Source organism: Vespa mandarinia, chromosome 9, assembly GCF_050613455.1.
Source record: "Vespa mandarinia isolate Hongniang chromosome 9, ASM5061345v1, whole genome shotgun sequence".
NCBI lineage: Eukaryota > Metazoa > Arthropoda > Insecta > Hymenoptera > Vespidae > Vespa > Vespa mandarinia.
The window spans coordinates 7,190,001-7,207,500 of NC_140818.1; the positions used below are offsets into that span (position 1 = coordinate 7,190,001).

General features: G+C 34.4%; 1 protein-coding gene across 3 annotated transcripts in view; it reads left to right on the forward strand.

Moving 5' to 3' along the window:
* LOC118440219 (putative receptor-type tyrosine-protein phosphatase mosPTP-1) overlaps positions 1-17,500 on the forward strand; it is a 336,478-nt gene that overhangs the window by 122,335 nt on the left and 196,643 nt on the right. For all 3 annotated transcript variants that reach the window (XM_035862935.2, XM_035862933.2, XM_035862934.2), the window contains exon 2: positions 2,678-3,007. In XM_035862935.2, coding sequence (XP_035718828.2) covers positions 2,678-3,007 — 330 coding nt within the window. The remainder of the gene's footprint in view (positions 1-2,677; positions 3,008-17,500) is intronic.

Below are 17,500 nucleotides of genomic sequence, written 5' to 3' on the forward strand. Positions count from 1 at the left end.
AACTCTCCGCTCCGTATAATCCGCCAGCGAGTTCATGAAGCCTCATTATTCACTTGTCAGCCTTCTCGTGAGTGTATTTTGAATGACCTCATAGTTCATACTTATATCTTGCTCCAATCCCGAGGAATCCGTTTTACAGTCAAGAGGATTATGACTGAATTTTGTATTTTTCTTTTTTCCTTTTTTTTTTCAGACTATTTTGTTAATACTTTTAATGTTGACGTCGAGCAATGATTTTTTTTTTCTTTTTTTTTCTTATCTAATAATTTATTCTCCTCGCGTTAGCTCGCAAACAATTTATTTTTAAAATAAAAATTTTCGTGTGTTCAATTATTATTCAGTCTCTCTTCATTTTATTAATAAAAAACAACGAAAAAAAAATCACTAACAACAAAAGAAAAAAGAGAGAGAGAGAGAGAGAGAGAGAGAGAGAGAGAGAGAGAGGGATATTGTTATTTCTTTTTTTTCTTTTTGTTTTTTTTTTGTTACCAATGTGCACGCGCCAGATGCAAAGTTTGGATTGGTGGAGAGGGACGAAGAGTTGCAGAGGTGGATCGACACCTCTGGGAGAGAAAGTGCGGTATCGAGATATGGCTGGCTGCACCAAACTCGCACTTTATGCACGTATGAGTACGTACGCGTGCTTCGAATACTTGCAACGATCGCGTTGCTCCGGAAATTTAATACCGTAACACTTAACAGGGCAAAGCTCTCCGTTGACCTTTCACTTTGGATAGTTTGATTTCTCGATAATTGACCGATAAAGTTCGTATCTGTTCTGAGCATCATACATGAAAAAAGGGCAAAAACTTTATCATCATTTAAAGAATTTTATTACTGACATTTAAATCCGAAATTTCATTTTTATACGTTCATACGTTTCTCATTTTTTATTTTTCTTTTCTCGTTTACTTCTTTTTTTTTTTTTTTTTTTTTTTTAATTAAAAAATATTTTTAATTAAAATCCGTTTGGGCATATATAAATTTTTTTCTTTTTTCTATCTCTCGAAAAGAAAATATTTTAACTCCGTTCAAAGTGTTCTAACAATTTAGATGAGATCTTGATAATAAAATGGGATCATTATAATGAATACAAAGGGCAATTGAAGTTACACGTTTTCGTTGTTCCATTTCTTTATCTATCTTCTTTCGACGAAAAGTGTTCATGAAAGAAAGAGAAAGATAGAATGATCGGTGGTAAGAACTTATCTTCTGTAGCAAGCAACACACAGAGAACATACTTAGTTTGCTTATCTACTGCTCGTAAACTTACCAACGATTAGCATCACGAGTGTGCGCTCCATTGAACTGTCCTTGAGAAATAAAAAAAAAAGAAAGAGACAGAGAGACAGAGAGAGAGAGAGAAAGAGAGAGAGAGAGAGAGAGAGAGAGAGAGGAAAAAAGAAAGAAAGAAAAAGAAATTGGTAAGGTGAAAACAGAAGGACGAGTATTTACTCGGAATGTAATAAACTTGAGAAGTTTGCGGTATAACTATATAGCACCGTTGCCATAAGAGGAAAGATCGTGAATCGAACTGGTTGTCTTATTTGTGGTAAGGGATAATTAAGTTTGTACTCTGTATGTTAGCTTTTTTTTTCTCTCTCTCTCTCTCTCTCTCTCTCTATTTTTCTTTTTCTTCTTCTTCTTCTTTCTTCTTTTTTCTTTTTTCTCTTTTCTTTTTTTTTGTTTTTCTTTTTTCCTTTTCTCTCACTCCGAACTTACTGTTTTACGTGATACGAAAAAATTATGGACTTTAAAGAAAGTCCCATTTTAATCCCGAAATATTTTCTTTTCGCGTGAAGATAAAGATGAAGGAACAAAGGAAAAAAAAAAATAAAAAGGAGGAAATATCAGGCAATAATAAATAAGAACGAAAGAGAAAGAAAAACAAAGAAAAAAAAAAAGAAAGAAATGGAAAGAGGACAAAAAGAAGCAAAAAGAAAACAAAAAAAAGAAAAAGGATAGAAACTTCGAAGAGCAGTCGTGATATTTATACGTCCAAACGGAATCATTCGTAATCAATGCGAAAGCACGCATACGAGAGTATGATCCCAGGTAGTTTTTAATCCGGCTACAAGCATCCGGCTAATAACGCAACGAGTTACATCGCGTAAAATGGTACGGCTGTGAATCCATGGTCGTTTTATTTGATGTCGAGGGTAATGGTACTGGCAGGATTCGCTTGGATCGTACCAACTCGAATTTGTTTCTCATTTTTGCTTCTCTCTCTCTCTCTCTCTATCTATCTCTTTCTATCTCTCTCTATCTCTCTCTTTCATACATTTCATATTTCATAGTTTCTCTCATATTTTTGGTATCGTTACGTTTGCAGTATACGTACACATATGCAGTTAGATATATACTCTTTCTATGCGAAGTTATCCTTTTGTTTTGGGGAGGTTTTTTTTTTTTCTTTTTTTATATAAATGAGAATTTTCTGCTCTTGTAATACAGTTCTAAATTTCTTGATATACATACATACGTACATACATACATATGTACATACATACATTACGGTGAAAGTATAGAGAAAGATATTTGTAAATTTGTTTGAGATACGTGATATTTCACGATGTCAGAGAACAGTTACATTTCTAGTGACTGACAAAGGGTTACACGGTTAATATTAATAAACAAAGTTATTTGGATTAATGGAACGACCTTTGTCTCGTTTCAGATGACACGAATTCGTTGGTCGAGGAGCTCGTCGTTGAGGCCGGCAAGAACGTGACGTTGAATTGTCCAGGAGTGACGGAAGACTCTCTGGTGTATATGCTCGAGTGGCGAGCCAACGGTATGCAGTTACTCGAGTGGCAGGCTAACGGGATGCAACACGAACATGCCAACAGGGGCACCGATGTTTGGACTCATCAGAATAGGGTCTCTCTCTCTTTGAAAAATTATGCTCTACAATTTCATCCTGTCACAGCACCGGACTCGGCCAAGTACGAGTGCCTAATAAACAATCGTAGTACACCGGATGCCGTCATTAAGCTCATCGTTCAAGGTGAGTTATTTGTTTCTTCTTCTTTTTCTTTTTTAGTATTTTTGTTTTTTTTGTTTCTTTTATAAACACAACGTTCTTTCATTTTTGTCTACGTTGTTTCATGTTCATATTGTACTTTTTAAATATTCATAGATTTTCAAACACGGGAATGAAAGAGAATACGAGAGTTTAAATCTATGTACATAAGTACGTATACATGTTAAATTTATACTCGTCGAGTAGCGAATAACAAAGATTTTGTTATTTTTGAAGAAGTCCTTATTCTCTTGTATACGTTATGTATATACATACATACGTAAGTGAATATTGTAATAACAAACTCTATACGTCAATATTTAAACCTATGTATATTATATCTATTTCTAACTATGAGTTAAATGTTAGATATATATATATATTAACGTACTTTATACAATCATTTCCTTTCTTTTTAAATAAAGATAAAGTCTTATTGATTATCATTGTTTCTTATGAAATCAAGTGGTAGTTTGAAAAGATAGTGATTGTAGCGTTAGCAGATATTGCTTTTAGTAACTGGAAATTTAGGAAACCTTACATGTAGATCTATAGGGACTTTCAAAGGGTACCTCTTTACTAACGAAGGCAATTTGCAGGCCTTCTCAAAGTACGTTCCAACTATACACCAGTAGCGATCTTCTTGTAACCCCAATATCGTTGTTTCAACGATATTGGATAAACTTGCCGCGAGGGGTTGCGTTCCTCGTTCGAATGTGAAAATGGTCTTCGTAACGGTCGAGATAATTATACATTTTCCTAAATTATCCATGGATATTACCATATCATATCTCTCATCGAAGTTGAAGCAAACTCGGTCAACACGTTTCGATTTCTGAACGAAATCGATTCATTCAGTAGTAATACATCTTGCATACTCTCCCTCTCTCTCTCTCTCTCTCTCTCTCTCTCTCTCTCTCTCTCTCTCTCTCTTTTTTTCTCTGACAAAATCTTCTCGTGTTTCTTCTCGAAGAATATAGACGTTACCAAGTACAAATGCAGTTCTTCTGTTCTTCTCACGTGGTTAAAAATGATGAAAACTTTTCTAGTGCACTTTCTATAGCTTTTAGCCAGCAGGTATGCGACAAGTGAGAACGTTTCTTTTTTCTTTTTTTTTTTCTTTTTTTTTTTTTTGTCACTCTTTGTCATTGTAATATATCGGCACAGCAACAAAATCGCTTATCTTTATGACAAGTAAAAACCGAATCGTTACTTCCTCGACTTTATTAGATATTATTTATTCACTCTTTGATCATCTTCGTTTCTTACTTCTCATTCTTATAATTTTCTAAATCAGTTCTCCCTTTTTTGTATACCCAGAATCGCGTAATGGTCACTCTTTGATTCATTCACTGTGGTTGCAATTTGTGTTCGGGGAGCTAGTTCACTCCGAAAGTTTCCGAGTTTACACAAACTTCGTGGTGAACTTTTAGGAGAGAGGGGGGTGTTGAGGGGCTGAGGGTAGAAAGAGGCAAGGATTGAAGGGATGGGGTGTTACCACCCCGCCTAACTATCTCGGTACTCGACGATCTTCTAATGCTTTATTTTAAAACTCAGTTTCTACCCCCCCCTCCCCCCCCAGTAGGAGTGTTTGCTTTAAGTATTTACGCCTGATTTGAATTCGTCACGTGTAACTCACCGCGTCAAGAGCAAACTTTTCCTTGGAGGCGTCCCATAGACATTGGAATCATGAGAGAGTACGAGACCATAACTTCTATGGCATAACTTTGCTTGCCTCGTTTTGCGAATCTATAAAAAAAAAAAAAAAAAAAAAAGTAAAGTTAAGAAAAGAAAAGAAAGATAAAGAGAAAGAGAGAGAGAGAGAGAGAGAGAGAGAGAGAGAGAAAAAAGAAAAAAGGGGAAAAAAACGAAAGGCAAAGCAGATATCTCTAGCGTCATTTCTCATCCGTGTTACGTCGTAGTTGATTCAAATTCGATGCACGATTCGTTGCGCGATTCGATTGAAAGGATCTCTCGAATCTCTGAGTGAAACGACGTAAAATTATGCGACGGTTACCATGCCTTCCAGCGAATCATCTTATTCATGCTTTCTCCAAATGCACGACGAACTCTCCCAGTTCTCTCGGATTTTCCTATCGATACTACGTGAACTCGATTTCACATCGATGGAGAATCGTTTTTATCTTCTTATATAGTTCTTATAAACTTACTATTTCTCACATACCAAGATACAACTATCTATATATCTATATATGAATACATATATACACACACACACACACACACTTATACTTATAGAATTTTTAAAATAGAAACTTATAACGTGTAATTATAAATTGATAGATATATCAAGGATTTATCATTGAATTTTCTGATATTTATATATTCGTTGAGAAGACATTATTTTTGTCGAAATGATAAAAGTTTGAGAAATATCGTAGATGCAAAGTTTTTCGACCGAAAGCTTTTATAGATTTATAGATTCGAAAAGGGTTTAAGTTTTTTTGATACTTTAATCGTAACATCCAGCAGGTTATATACGTGAGGAATAAAAGCAGCCAGGCAACATCTTTTAAAGAGAAAGAGATAGATAGATAGATAGATAGATCGATAGATAGATAGAGACAAAGAGAGAGACAAACAGAGAGACAGAGACAGAGACAGAGAGAGAGAGAGAGAGAGAGAGAGAGAGAAAGCGAAAGAGAGAAAGAGTATTTTGCCCGTACGTGTTTCCCACAAAGAATTCTGAACACGTAGCGCTTCAGCGGTAACCAATACCCGCGTTAGATCAACCATTAAAATGAATATTTCTGAAATCTCTGGAAAGAGCATATACAGATGTCTATCGGGAATACGTACCGACGAACGAGATTGGCTATCGCGTTTTTCCTTATTTTCATCTCCCCCGTTCGCAAAAAATCTCGGTTCCCGACTGAAAAATTCCCTGTGAGGCTGTCCATACTGGTCTTGGTCCGAGAAACGTACTATGCAGATCAAATTTCTTCCCTTTTTTTTTTTTTCTTCTTCTTTGTGTGTTCCTTCTCTCGTTCTCTTCTGCGTCTCGTTTGCCCGTAAAAATGAAACATCTCGAATCACGCCATCCATATTATATATACTTACTTTAAATTAAATATTAATGGCACGATAACGGTGATGATGATGATAACGTTGATGATGATGACAAGAACTTAATCTCCGATGTTAAATCAAAGAAATTCGTGAAAAGAAAGAATCGTTGAAAATTTCTATACTTAATAAAATAATATTATGAAATTTTATGCTACATTTTAATGTTAAGTATTTAATGTCTTTTGGGAAATGTAGATTCGAGATGTAAGTATTATCTACTATATTTACTACTATGGTTGCCCTGAACGAATCTGATCGTTTCTATTGAAGTAAAATATTTCAATTCTTATAGTGTTTGAATATAAGATAAATGCAATGCGAATATACGACATTATTCATTGATACGGTATAAATAATTTATTGTGAAAATTTTCAAAGGAAATCCAAAGTATATCCTGTCATTTCTTTTTTTCGCAAACAAACTCATCACATTCGTACAAACAAAGGAAACAAGCTTTGCATATTTTTAATAGGGAAAATACGAGAAAGGATATTCAACGCGTTCTTTGTGGTCGACGTTCGTCCTTTGCCTTTCGTTTCTCGTGGGAAAAGATGGAAGAACGAAAAGGATGTCGGTGAGAAAAGGATAGGAAAAGTAGAGATAGAGAATGCATGTGATGCGCATAGCCGAGATGCATGTTAGACAATGGCTTCTGGTTTTGTCGCATCACCTCGTTGCGCCTTTTTCCAGTTTTTATTATTCTCCATCTCCTTTCGTTCTTTTCATGTCCGGCATGGTACATGAGAGGAGTTTCTAGCTGGATCCATACGGAAGAAGATAACTGCGTTTTCCAGAGAAACGCGTTCGAAGCTTTTGCTTCGGAGAAAGGTCTTTGGAAAGAACGTTGGAACGCCAGTGATAAGAATAGAATGAAAACGGAATTAGATAGAATTGAATGGTCGAATGATGCTTGCGACCAGACATAGTGCTTCCCTTCTATAAAACAGAATTTGTGTCCCATTGAAAGTAAAACGTATATTCACGTATATGATATTTCTTCTTCGATTATGTCACATTAGAATTTCTAACGTCCGTTTAAAAAATTCATCTTCAGAGAAATGAAATGGAAGTTTCGTCAAAAGTATTCACTTGGTATATACGTTCGTTGATACACCATTACAGAAAAGTAAATTATAAAAAGAATAAGATAGAGAGATAGGGTAGTAGATAAGGTTTAAAGAATGGAACAAAGTGAAAAGTTTCTAGATAGGAAAATGTATTTTTTTTTTTTTTCACGAGGTGTACCATCGTGATTCAAAGAACGCACAAAGAACGTAGAGATGTATTTTTGTTCGAGGCTTAAATTATCATTTGAAATTTTTCCAAATCAGAAAGTCTCTTGATTGGACGAGTATGAATAAGCGCGAATCATTTAACGTTGCCTATTACGTTTTCCTTCGATTTTTTTTCTTTTTCCTCTCGTTTCGTTTCTTTTTTTCTTTTTTCCTTTTTGGCTCCCGGCAAAACAGTTTCATTCATATGCATGACGAAATATACAAGGAGTCGATCTGTTTTACGCAACGATCGCAACAAACGAGAGAAAGAAAGAAACGAAGAAAAAACGAAAAAAAGGAAAAAAAAAAAATGGACAGAGAAGAAGTAGAATATCGTCAGAAACGAAATATCAGGTGTCTTCTAACGAGCCACGATTATTCCTTCGTCTCCGTATCTATCAGCATTCTCCCGATCTTCTGTAAATCAAACAGCACTAGATGCAGATATCGGTTCGTTTGTATCAGCGAGCCTCCTAACCACGATATTGTTTATCGATTCCACGTCATTATCGGCTTTCGTTATCGGAATCCATGTAGATATACGTTACCTGAATAATAGATCGTCACGAGGAACATAGCAATAGTCTGGTATCTACCTCTTTCATCTAATTTTCTCTTTTTCGATGGTGAATATGTAACATTGAAGAGAGAGAGAGAGAGAGAGAGAGAGAGAGAGAGAGAGGCAAAAACTCTTTGAAATTTCCATACAAGTCGTTAACTTTGAGAAAGGAAAATGTGAAGGATCAAACGATGATATTTGGTTGTACCAATCGATTGCCCTCTCTCTCTCTCTCTCTCTCTCTCTCTCTCTCTCTCTTATTCACTATCTCTCTCTCTCTCACACTCCTTCTCTCCCTCTATCTCTCTTATTCTCTCAGCGTATTACGTCAGAGCGAATAATTAGTGCCGTCGAGCTACGAAGCCTTTAGGATCTTAAATTAATGGTGTATTCTTACTGCTTAGTAGAGAGAAGCGAAGGACGTGATGCGTTACCTAACTGCTATACCAGCCTCTGTATATAAGTATATATTCTGTGGTGCCGTTTACGTACGCAGATATATCTATACTACCTCATACTCCTCCTCCGTGCTTGCTTCTCTTCCTCCCTCCTCCACCTACTCCTCCTTCTCTTCTTCCGTATCCTATTTCCCTTCTCTCTCTACTCTTCTCCATCCCTCTCTCTCTCTCTCTCACTCTCTTTCTCTTTCTCTGTCTCTCTCTCTCTCTCTCTCTCTCTCTCTCTCTCTCTCTCTCTCTCTCTCGATCACTCTCTATCACTTTCTCCTTCTCTCTCTCTCTTTGTTACTGTACTCGTCTGCATGCTGCAACGACGAACATGACTCACGGTATATAATTAGAGTAAATGAGAAAGGCTGTCAGGAATACCCTGGCGTACGGCGGATTTCGGAAGGGAAGGAGCCTCGACGTTGTAAACCGAGGTATACCCAACGAAAACGATTCTCTGCGTCGGTTGCAAGCTAAGTAGAGCGCTTCGCCCTTCCTACTTGCACATATACCACGAGGAAAACCAATAGAAGTCCAGACAGAGAAAGAGAGAATGAGAGAGAGAGAGAGAGAGAGAGACAGATAGACAGAGGGGGAGAGTAAAGAGAGAAAGTAAAAAATACGGAAAAATGAGTTTTACTTCTGAGAGAAAATTTGTTGATAAAGATAAAAGTTTCTGTATGTTCTATTTAATTTCCAATGGATTTTATTGAAATTTTAGAACTTTCAATAATTACATTAAATATTGAATCCTTTAGATATTTAAATTATAATTATTAGTAATATGATAAAGATATGATGTTAGACGTATGATAATATTTATTATATAATGCGAAAATTAAATCATATATTTTAGGCTCGAAAATAATACACGCAAATTTTATCTATAATATGTCTTTTCACGAATGTTAAATGTCACGATTTCATTCTATAAATAAAGTCACCATCTTATTTCGTTTCTATGTACGAGGTGTACCAGGCACGACAAGTCGATGTAAATAGGTCGAGTTCTGGAACGACAAGAGAGTCTGGAAACGAAATGGGAAGGGTCGAAGGAGATTCTCTCTTTCTTTCTCTCTCTCTCTCTCTCTCTCTCTCTCTCTCTCTTTCTTTCATTCATTCGAGCGAATAAAATTTTTCTCCTCTGAAATTACTATACCGCTTTCGTCGCGCTATTGTCGACCAGACGATCTACCAAATGCTTCTCTCTCTCTCTCTCTCTCTCTCTCTCTCGCGATCTCTCTCTCTTTCTTGATCTCTCTTTCTCGCACTCGTTTTCTTTAGTTGCACGATTTCGTTTGGCATCGGCAAATCGTGACTCTTCTACTTTTTATCCAAATGGCCGGGAATTCGGCGTGTTCTGACTTCTATCTTCTATTTTACTCTTTAATCCTTAACCATAGTTTTACCTTCAAAATGTCTTGAACTAAAAAGTTAGAATGGATGAAAATGTAAAGTGATATAAAGATCAAATCTATTTATCTTTCTTATTCTTTTTTATTTCACTATATTTTGTGAAATTTATTTTATTACGATAATTGATGTCTCTGTTAAAAGCATTGCTTCTTTGTTTTATTCATTTATAAACTTACTTACGTATTATATTTATGAAGCTAATCAATTTTGTCCAATTAATGTAATTCTCTCTCTCTCTCTCTCTCTCTATTTATCTATCTATCTATTTATCTATCTATCTATTTATCTATCTATTTCATTTTCTATCGTAATTCCAGAAATCGGCCACGCGAGTAACGACAAGAGAGTATCACTAATCTCCATTAGTACGTAAATTGATTAGATCGGTATACTGGGTATAGAATGAATACGATTAATTATTACGAAGAAATGATTTTAATCAAGTAGCGAGTTGACATTTATCGTAATAAATCAGTCGACCTTGATTAAAAAAATACTCTGATTATTCGACTAAATTACCTATTATCGTAATACAATCGGTTTTACACTCATGATCCCTTTCATGCGATACTATATTTTCCAACCAAAAGAACATTTTTCTTCGGTCCTTGGATATCGTATAATTTTCATACGTTCAAGTTAGACAATTTCGTGAACGTTCGAAGAAACCACTTGGTTTCACATTGATAATTCAATCTCTTAGTCGTGCCAAACTGTCGTAAAGAGAGAGAGAGAGAGAGAGAGAGAGAGAGGGATAGATAGATAAATAGATAGAGAGGGAGAGAGAGAAAGAGAGAGGATAAATTGATAGAAGGAAAGGAAAGGAGAAAAAGATACTCAAAGTTGAAGGGAGAAAAGGGACGATAGGTCGTTGCAAACTTCGTAGTATCGATGACCGTCATAAATACCGTGAGTGCCTTTGAATGGTACGAAATTAGGGTTTAATTAATTTAACATAAATTCTCACCGTGCGAATTCCAGGCGGACCATTCAGGGGCAACGAAAGTGCCGAGACATTTATCACGTCCCGTTGGAACCTTTCCTAACCGTAGAATATATGTAGTTCTTCTTGTAAGTTCGAGTTTTCTTTTCCCACCTTTCCTTTTATTTCTCTCGTTCTCTTATAGCTTTTAACTAACATTTTTTAGACGTGCACGTTGTCAAACTGTACAGTAAGGTCAAAGAAAAAAAAATGTAGTTTGGTAAAGTTGAAGGAATAAGATAAGAAAGACTAATAAAATGTTATTAGTATTTCGAATAGAAGAGAAAAGTCGATTTAGTAATTTACGTCGAGTTTAGAACGAAACGAGATAATATTTCGATCGACGTTTCCGAGTACCAATTGAATCTGTTTCTCTCGAAAAAGAGCATGTACCAGATGGCACAATTCGATTTATACTCATACATCTCTCTCTCTCTCTCTCTCTCTCTCTTTTTCTTCCGTCTTTATCTTTATAGTTTTGCACCTTTTCTTACATATAAATACAAACACATACAGTTAGATAGAGTCACGAAAACTGGCCGAAGAAAATGGAATCAGGGACAAGGAGAACATTCATGGTCTATGTGGGAAGCTAGCATAGAGGAAGTCACTTGCAATTCGCCGAGTTCCTATCTCGTTGCCCGAGAGATTTCGTTCTTACGAGCGCGTAAGAGACGAAACAAGCGCGAGATTTTATCTCGAACTAAAAGAGATACGATAAAGAAACACAAAGAGAGAGAGAGAGAGAGAGAGAGAGAGAGACAAAGAAAAGAAAGGAGAGAAAGAGAAAGAGAAAGAGAAAATAAAGCTAGTGACCCGTGCAATTCTAAGCGTGAAAATCTTAAATCACCTTAGACCTTAGAAAGTTTACCTCGAACGTGCGAGAATGATGAAAAACGAGAGGAAAAGCTAAAGAGGATCGCGTGTCCATCGGAGAAGCGTGTCTTCCAACTTGATTCATCGCACGTTTGGGAAATATACTTTTAAACGCGAAACTTTCAACTTCAACGTTCATGCATGCTGAACAAAAAAAACACGTTATCTTGCCTGTGATATTACGACGAGTAGCATGCACTCTCTTGTCTGCTTTATTAAAAATTAAAGAGAAAAGAAAAAAAAAAAAGGAGAAAAGAAAAAGGACAAGAACAACAACAAACGACACAAAAAAAGAAAAAAAAAGAAAACAAGCACTAAGTGAATGTAATTAATTATAATCGTTGAATAACCAGGAAGTTGTGCGTTCCTTATGTTTCGAAGGTTAAAGCGCTTTTACAGCCTAATCTGAATATTACATCGCGGTGCATTGCCAAGATTGAGGCTATTTACATAGCGCATTTTGGAATAGAGCCAGTAAGAAAATATTTATGATTTCTGGCATGCACCGATCCGTTCCGATTTTGAGGTCTTGAGGCAATTAAAAATAATGTCTTTCAATTCGATAAAATCCAAGTTGGTTATGTGGGTCAGATATTGATTCAACTTTATTCCAATTTTCTAATCTAAAATCAAATTTTAGTCAAAATTCGAAATTTTTTCTGACACACGATTCTTTCTTTTTCTGTTGACACGAAATTTATTATTTATTTAATTAGCTAAAATTAAAAAATTGTCTTTTTTCTCTCTTTCCTCTCTCTTTCTCTCTCTCTCTTTTTCTTTTTTTTTTTTTTGTTCCATTTTAGCTTTCGTGAAAATAGGACAGATATACAGTAATTTGAATTTCTTCGCAATAATACAATAGTATTCAATTTAATACAATTTTACAATTTGACCTAATGTCTGACTAGAACTAATAATTCTTTCTTGATTTTAGATGAACCGATCGAACAATGTCCAACCGTAAATGAACAGAGTAGAAAAATTCGTAATAAAAGACTATAGTTGTGTCCCATTTTATGGTTATTTCCGAAAGATGTAAGATTCGTTAACGTGATCAAACGTAAGCATGAAGGAAACTCAACGCAATTTTACCGGTGGTGGTGGTTTAATCGCCACCATTAGAGAACGATTAGCTTGGCAATCGTCTTGAAGGGTAGACTCGGAATCAGTTTTAAGGTGTTGTCGGTTAGGATGAAGAGAAAAGGGAGAACTTACAGAAGGTTGGTTAATTTCGTAAGACAAACTGCAACGACTCACGTGTTAGTTGGTGAATAAAAGGAACGATTTAACATTTGAGTACTTTTGATACACCACACCGTCGATAAGTTTTCGTCTGTTAAATCGAAAATTAAGAAGATATCGAAGAAAAATAATATATTATATTAAGTACTTTAATAAAATATTGAATCATGTCTATAAGAATTTTACAATTTTAAAGAATTATATTAAGATTATTTAAAATATGATTATAGTTTTTATCTAAGTTACAAGAATAATTTGAGAAGGAATAAATTATATTATTTGTTATTAAATAAATGGATTAAATTAAGATTGTTTAGAAAATTATTACGATCTTTACATAAGTTTAAAGAATAATTTAATAATTTAATAATTTAATAAAAGAATAATTTAATGGATAAGGAAAGCTTTGATATTACTCGTCGATTCTTGAAAAGAAAAGAAACGAAGGTTTCTAAAATACAATTTCTTTGACGATACAAGATATTAAAATGAGTTCACATGTAAATGCAATGTTTACTTTACTATCGCAAAACAGTATTTCATTCATAGCTCATCCATAAAATTCTACGGGATATGATACTTCGAAAGATTTACTTATTTCCAATGGAACATATTTCTTATAGTTTTTATTGATATCTCTTTTTGTTGTAATTTCTGCCTTTTCATGAGAGAGAGAGAGAGAGAGAGAGAGAGAGAGAGAAAATTAGAAGATCATTCACTTTTCGATTTTTACAATTTCATTCTTACGAAAGATATTCATAGCAATAATAATTATATAATTAATATGAAAATGTAATAAATTTATGATTACTTTACTTTATATGTATCGTTTTACGTTTTCCACGCCTCTGACTCGAAGCAAACGTCATTAATGCGAAAAGAGGTCATATATATGTACGTATGTATATATTTATGTAAGTATATGTGTATATATGTGTTCAGCCCTTAGGCTAAGGAAGTCAAGTCATAAGCGGAGAAAGAAGAATAACAATTTTACGAGGCCGATAATCGTAGTTTATTGCGTTTATCGCGCATCTGATTTTTAATGAGACTTACCTCGGTCACGAGACACGTATGTAAGTAAGCACTTACGTCCGTACATTTCTAAAACACAAGGCTTGCTTAGAAATCGAATATATATATATATATATATATATATATATATATATATATACACATGTACACGCACATATATACATATATACACACGTGTTCTTTGCATCCATGAGTTTTGCAAGCGAAGAGTTCCCTTACATACCGCTCTAGGAAGTTTTAACGTTCTGTATAACGCTTTGATCTATATCCTCGTTACGTTTTATGCTCTAAACTTGTAAGTAGGCGACTAAAATCTAACGGTGAAGCTCTCACCGAGTTTATCCATTTTACTATTATCGAATTACAACAAATAGAGCGATAACATTATAACATTGAATATTAACGTGACTTAAATCTAACTTACTTTTTCACCTGGAAATATTCTCTCTCTCTCTCTCTCTCTCTCTTTTTTTTTTTTTATTCTCGGCTTAAGCTTTTATTTCTTTTTTCGACATTGAAAATTTGTAACGAATCAAACTAAGACTCACGATGTATCCTCGAGGGACGATAATATTTCAGTATAAACTAATGCGATCCGTCGATTCTCGTTTTCCATTGGGATATCATTTCGATGTGTATTTCACGGAATAGTGCAAGCAGCCTTTACCCTGGAGATATCAATTTCTTTTCATGTTTCTCTATCTACCCACAAACGCTCATTCTATTCTCTTTCTCTTTCTCTTTTCCTCTCTCTCTCTCTCTCTCTCTCTCTCTCTCTCTCGCTTTTTCTATTTTTCTGTTCTTCTTTCAAAAAATTTCTACGTGAATTTACAATTTCTCCTGGATACCAATACGAATGCAGAAACGAACGAAAACGTTGGTATCGTTATCTATTTAAATTTCTGACTTCTGAAGAAGCATTATGGAAAAGAAAGAAAAGGATAGATAGATAGATAGATAGATACAGACGGCACAAGTTGGTCAAACTTTACCATTAGATTTCGTTTCTACTTAGTAGTCGGGTATACGAAGTAAACTGCTCTTTCATAAATTAATTTCCATTTGCAACGGTCCGAGAACTTATGGTGAACTGGATAACGAACCGTGATTATCTCCGATGGTAAGCATTTTCCAAGTTTTCTCTGACCAATCCCACCCAAGGACATTATTATTAAAATGATATTCACCGCCAATCAGTCGCTTTCGCATTAACGTTATAAGTTTCTCAATTCATAAAATTCTAGTTTTATTCGTACCGATGAAATTCTTTACAACTTTTTAATTATTTGTTGAAACAATTCTACTTTTATTTGTTTATTTCCTATTTCTCTTTTCCCATATCCTCAAACTCCCTTTTTCACTTTTCTTAAAATATTTAAAATCTATTTTAACTTTTATTCATTTGATTTGATAATAATAAAAACACCGAGGAAATTATATACAGTGACGATTATATATCGCGAGAATATTAAATTTAGAGATGTACGGTTGAAATTTGCGAAGAGACTCGAATTAGGAAGTTCACGTTTAAACAAATTCTCGCCGGTGGAAAATTAGCGAACTGGACGCCTACGAAGGAGAGAGAGAGAGAGAGAGAGAGAGAGAGAGAGAGAGAGAGGGAGAGAGAGAAAGAGTGAGAGAGAGTGAGTGAGTGAATTAGACTGTAGCAATTTCGACTGAAAGCCACGGTGTATGAGAGGGGCTAGTCTTTCCAAGAGAAATTTCGCTTCTCTCGATGTAACTATATATTATATATACATATATATATATACGTATATATATATATATATATATATATACATATATATATATATATATATATATATATACGTATAGATATGTAAAGTAGTGGATATTCTACGTAGGTAAAGTGTAATATCTGGTCGAATCTCTAAGTCACGAAAGCAATTTCGTAGTCACCCGATAGATGGGTCGGGGAATAGAATGCTTCGAATTCGACAATATCGGGAATATGTACGTACGTACGAACGAAGCTTTAGATTTGGGATCGTGGATATCGGTACTGATTCGATAAGTGACGTTGTCCGTTCTTTCGGACAACTGCAAACCATTCGGGATGAATATACGGAAAATTGAATCGACGGGGAAAAGATTTGTTTGTACTACGAGAACGTACATATGTACACACAGACACACACATACACACACACACACATATATATATATATGTGTGTACATATATCTATCTTTCGACGATGGCTTAAATTTTACTTTGAAAAATGTATCACGAGTTTATGAACGAAATATTTTCTTCGTATCGGGAAATCTATTTTAAATCGTTATATTCCATGTTAAATGAATAAAGATGATAATGAAAATATTGTCCCTTATCTATGTTATTAAAATGATCCAAGCTCGGATCGATGATTATAAGCGTGAAAACGTGTTGCGTGTTAAATTTCTTTTCTTTTTTTTTTTCTTTTTCTTTTTCTTTTTCTTTCCTTTTTTCTTTTCTTTTTTTCTTTTTTTTTTTTTCTTTCTACTTTAATTTCCACCTTTATTTCCTTTTCATTTACGACATAAGATCTCCGGATAATTTGCTTGTACTCGTTAAGAAATATCTAAGCTTTTCTTTTACATGCTTCTGTCTCGTTTCGAATATGCAAAGACATCCATTTTTTCTTTTCTTTTTTTTTTTTTTTCTCTTTTCTTTTCCTTTTTCTTTCTTTTCCGAATAAAAAGTATTTTAGTATTAGGTATTCGTCATCTCATTTCTCCCAAGGGTACCATAACGTAAGGCTTATGAAAAATTAGCATGTGACCGTTTAACTTCTTGGACATTTCTTCGTTTTATGCTGGAAGTTCCGTGCAAGAAAGAAAACCTTAAGGGATTATATGGTTGCAATAAATTTTCATTGCGACGATGTTATTATTTCAAAATAACGAATGAAAATAAAACTATAATCAAGTTGATTATCGAAGCATTTAAAATATTGTATATTTCGATAAGAATCTTTAATGAATATGAATGTTCAAACACGTTGTAATTAAACGTTCAATGAGAACGGTTAAGCAACTTTAAGAAGAAGAACGAGAAGAAGGAAAGAGTACGATATTAAATGAAGGGATGCGTTACGTCACGAAAGCGTCGGAAACATTTTTACACCATTTTCGTAATTATCGCCTTGATTTCAGTAGAAGAGCGATTAGTCTACATTAAGGCCTTATATTACGACCACAGCTCATGCAACGTCTGGGACGGCGTAATTAAAGGGACGTCCGTTTAATCATCTCCCTTCCTCCATTTCCCATGAATCACCATAGATTCGAGATGGATTTACGCTTGGTACATTTTTCTTAGGTCGTATATACTTGAATAGCCGTGAATAGCACATTAAGAATTATATTAAATCATTATTCATTAGAATTTTATACATTTGAAAATTAGAATGTCAAAATATTTATGAGATAAGTTAATGAATAATTGTTTTTTTTTTCTTTTTTTTTTTTTTTTTTTTTTTTTTTTCCTTTACGAAGTCGTCACCGTCGTCTACGTAAAAGCAAAACAAAAAAAGAAAAGAATAAAGAGGAAAACT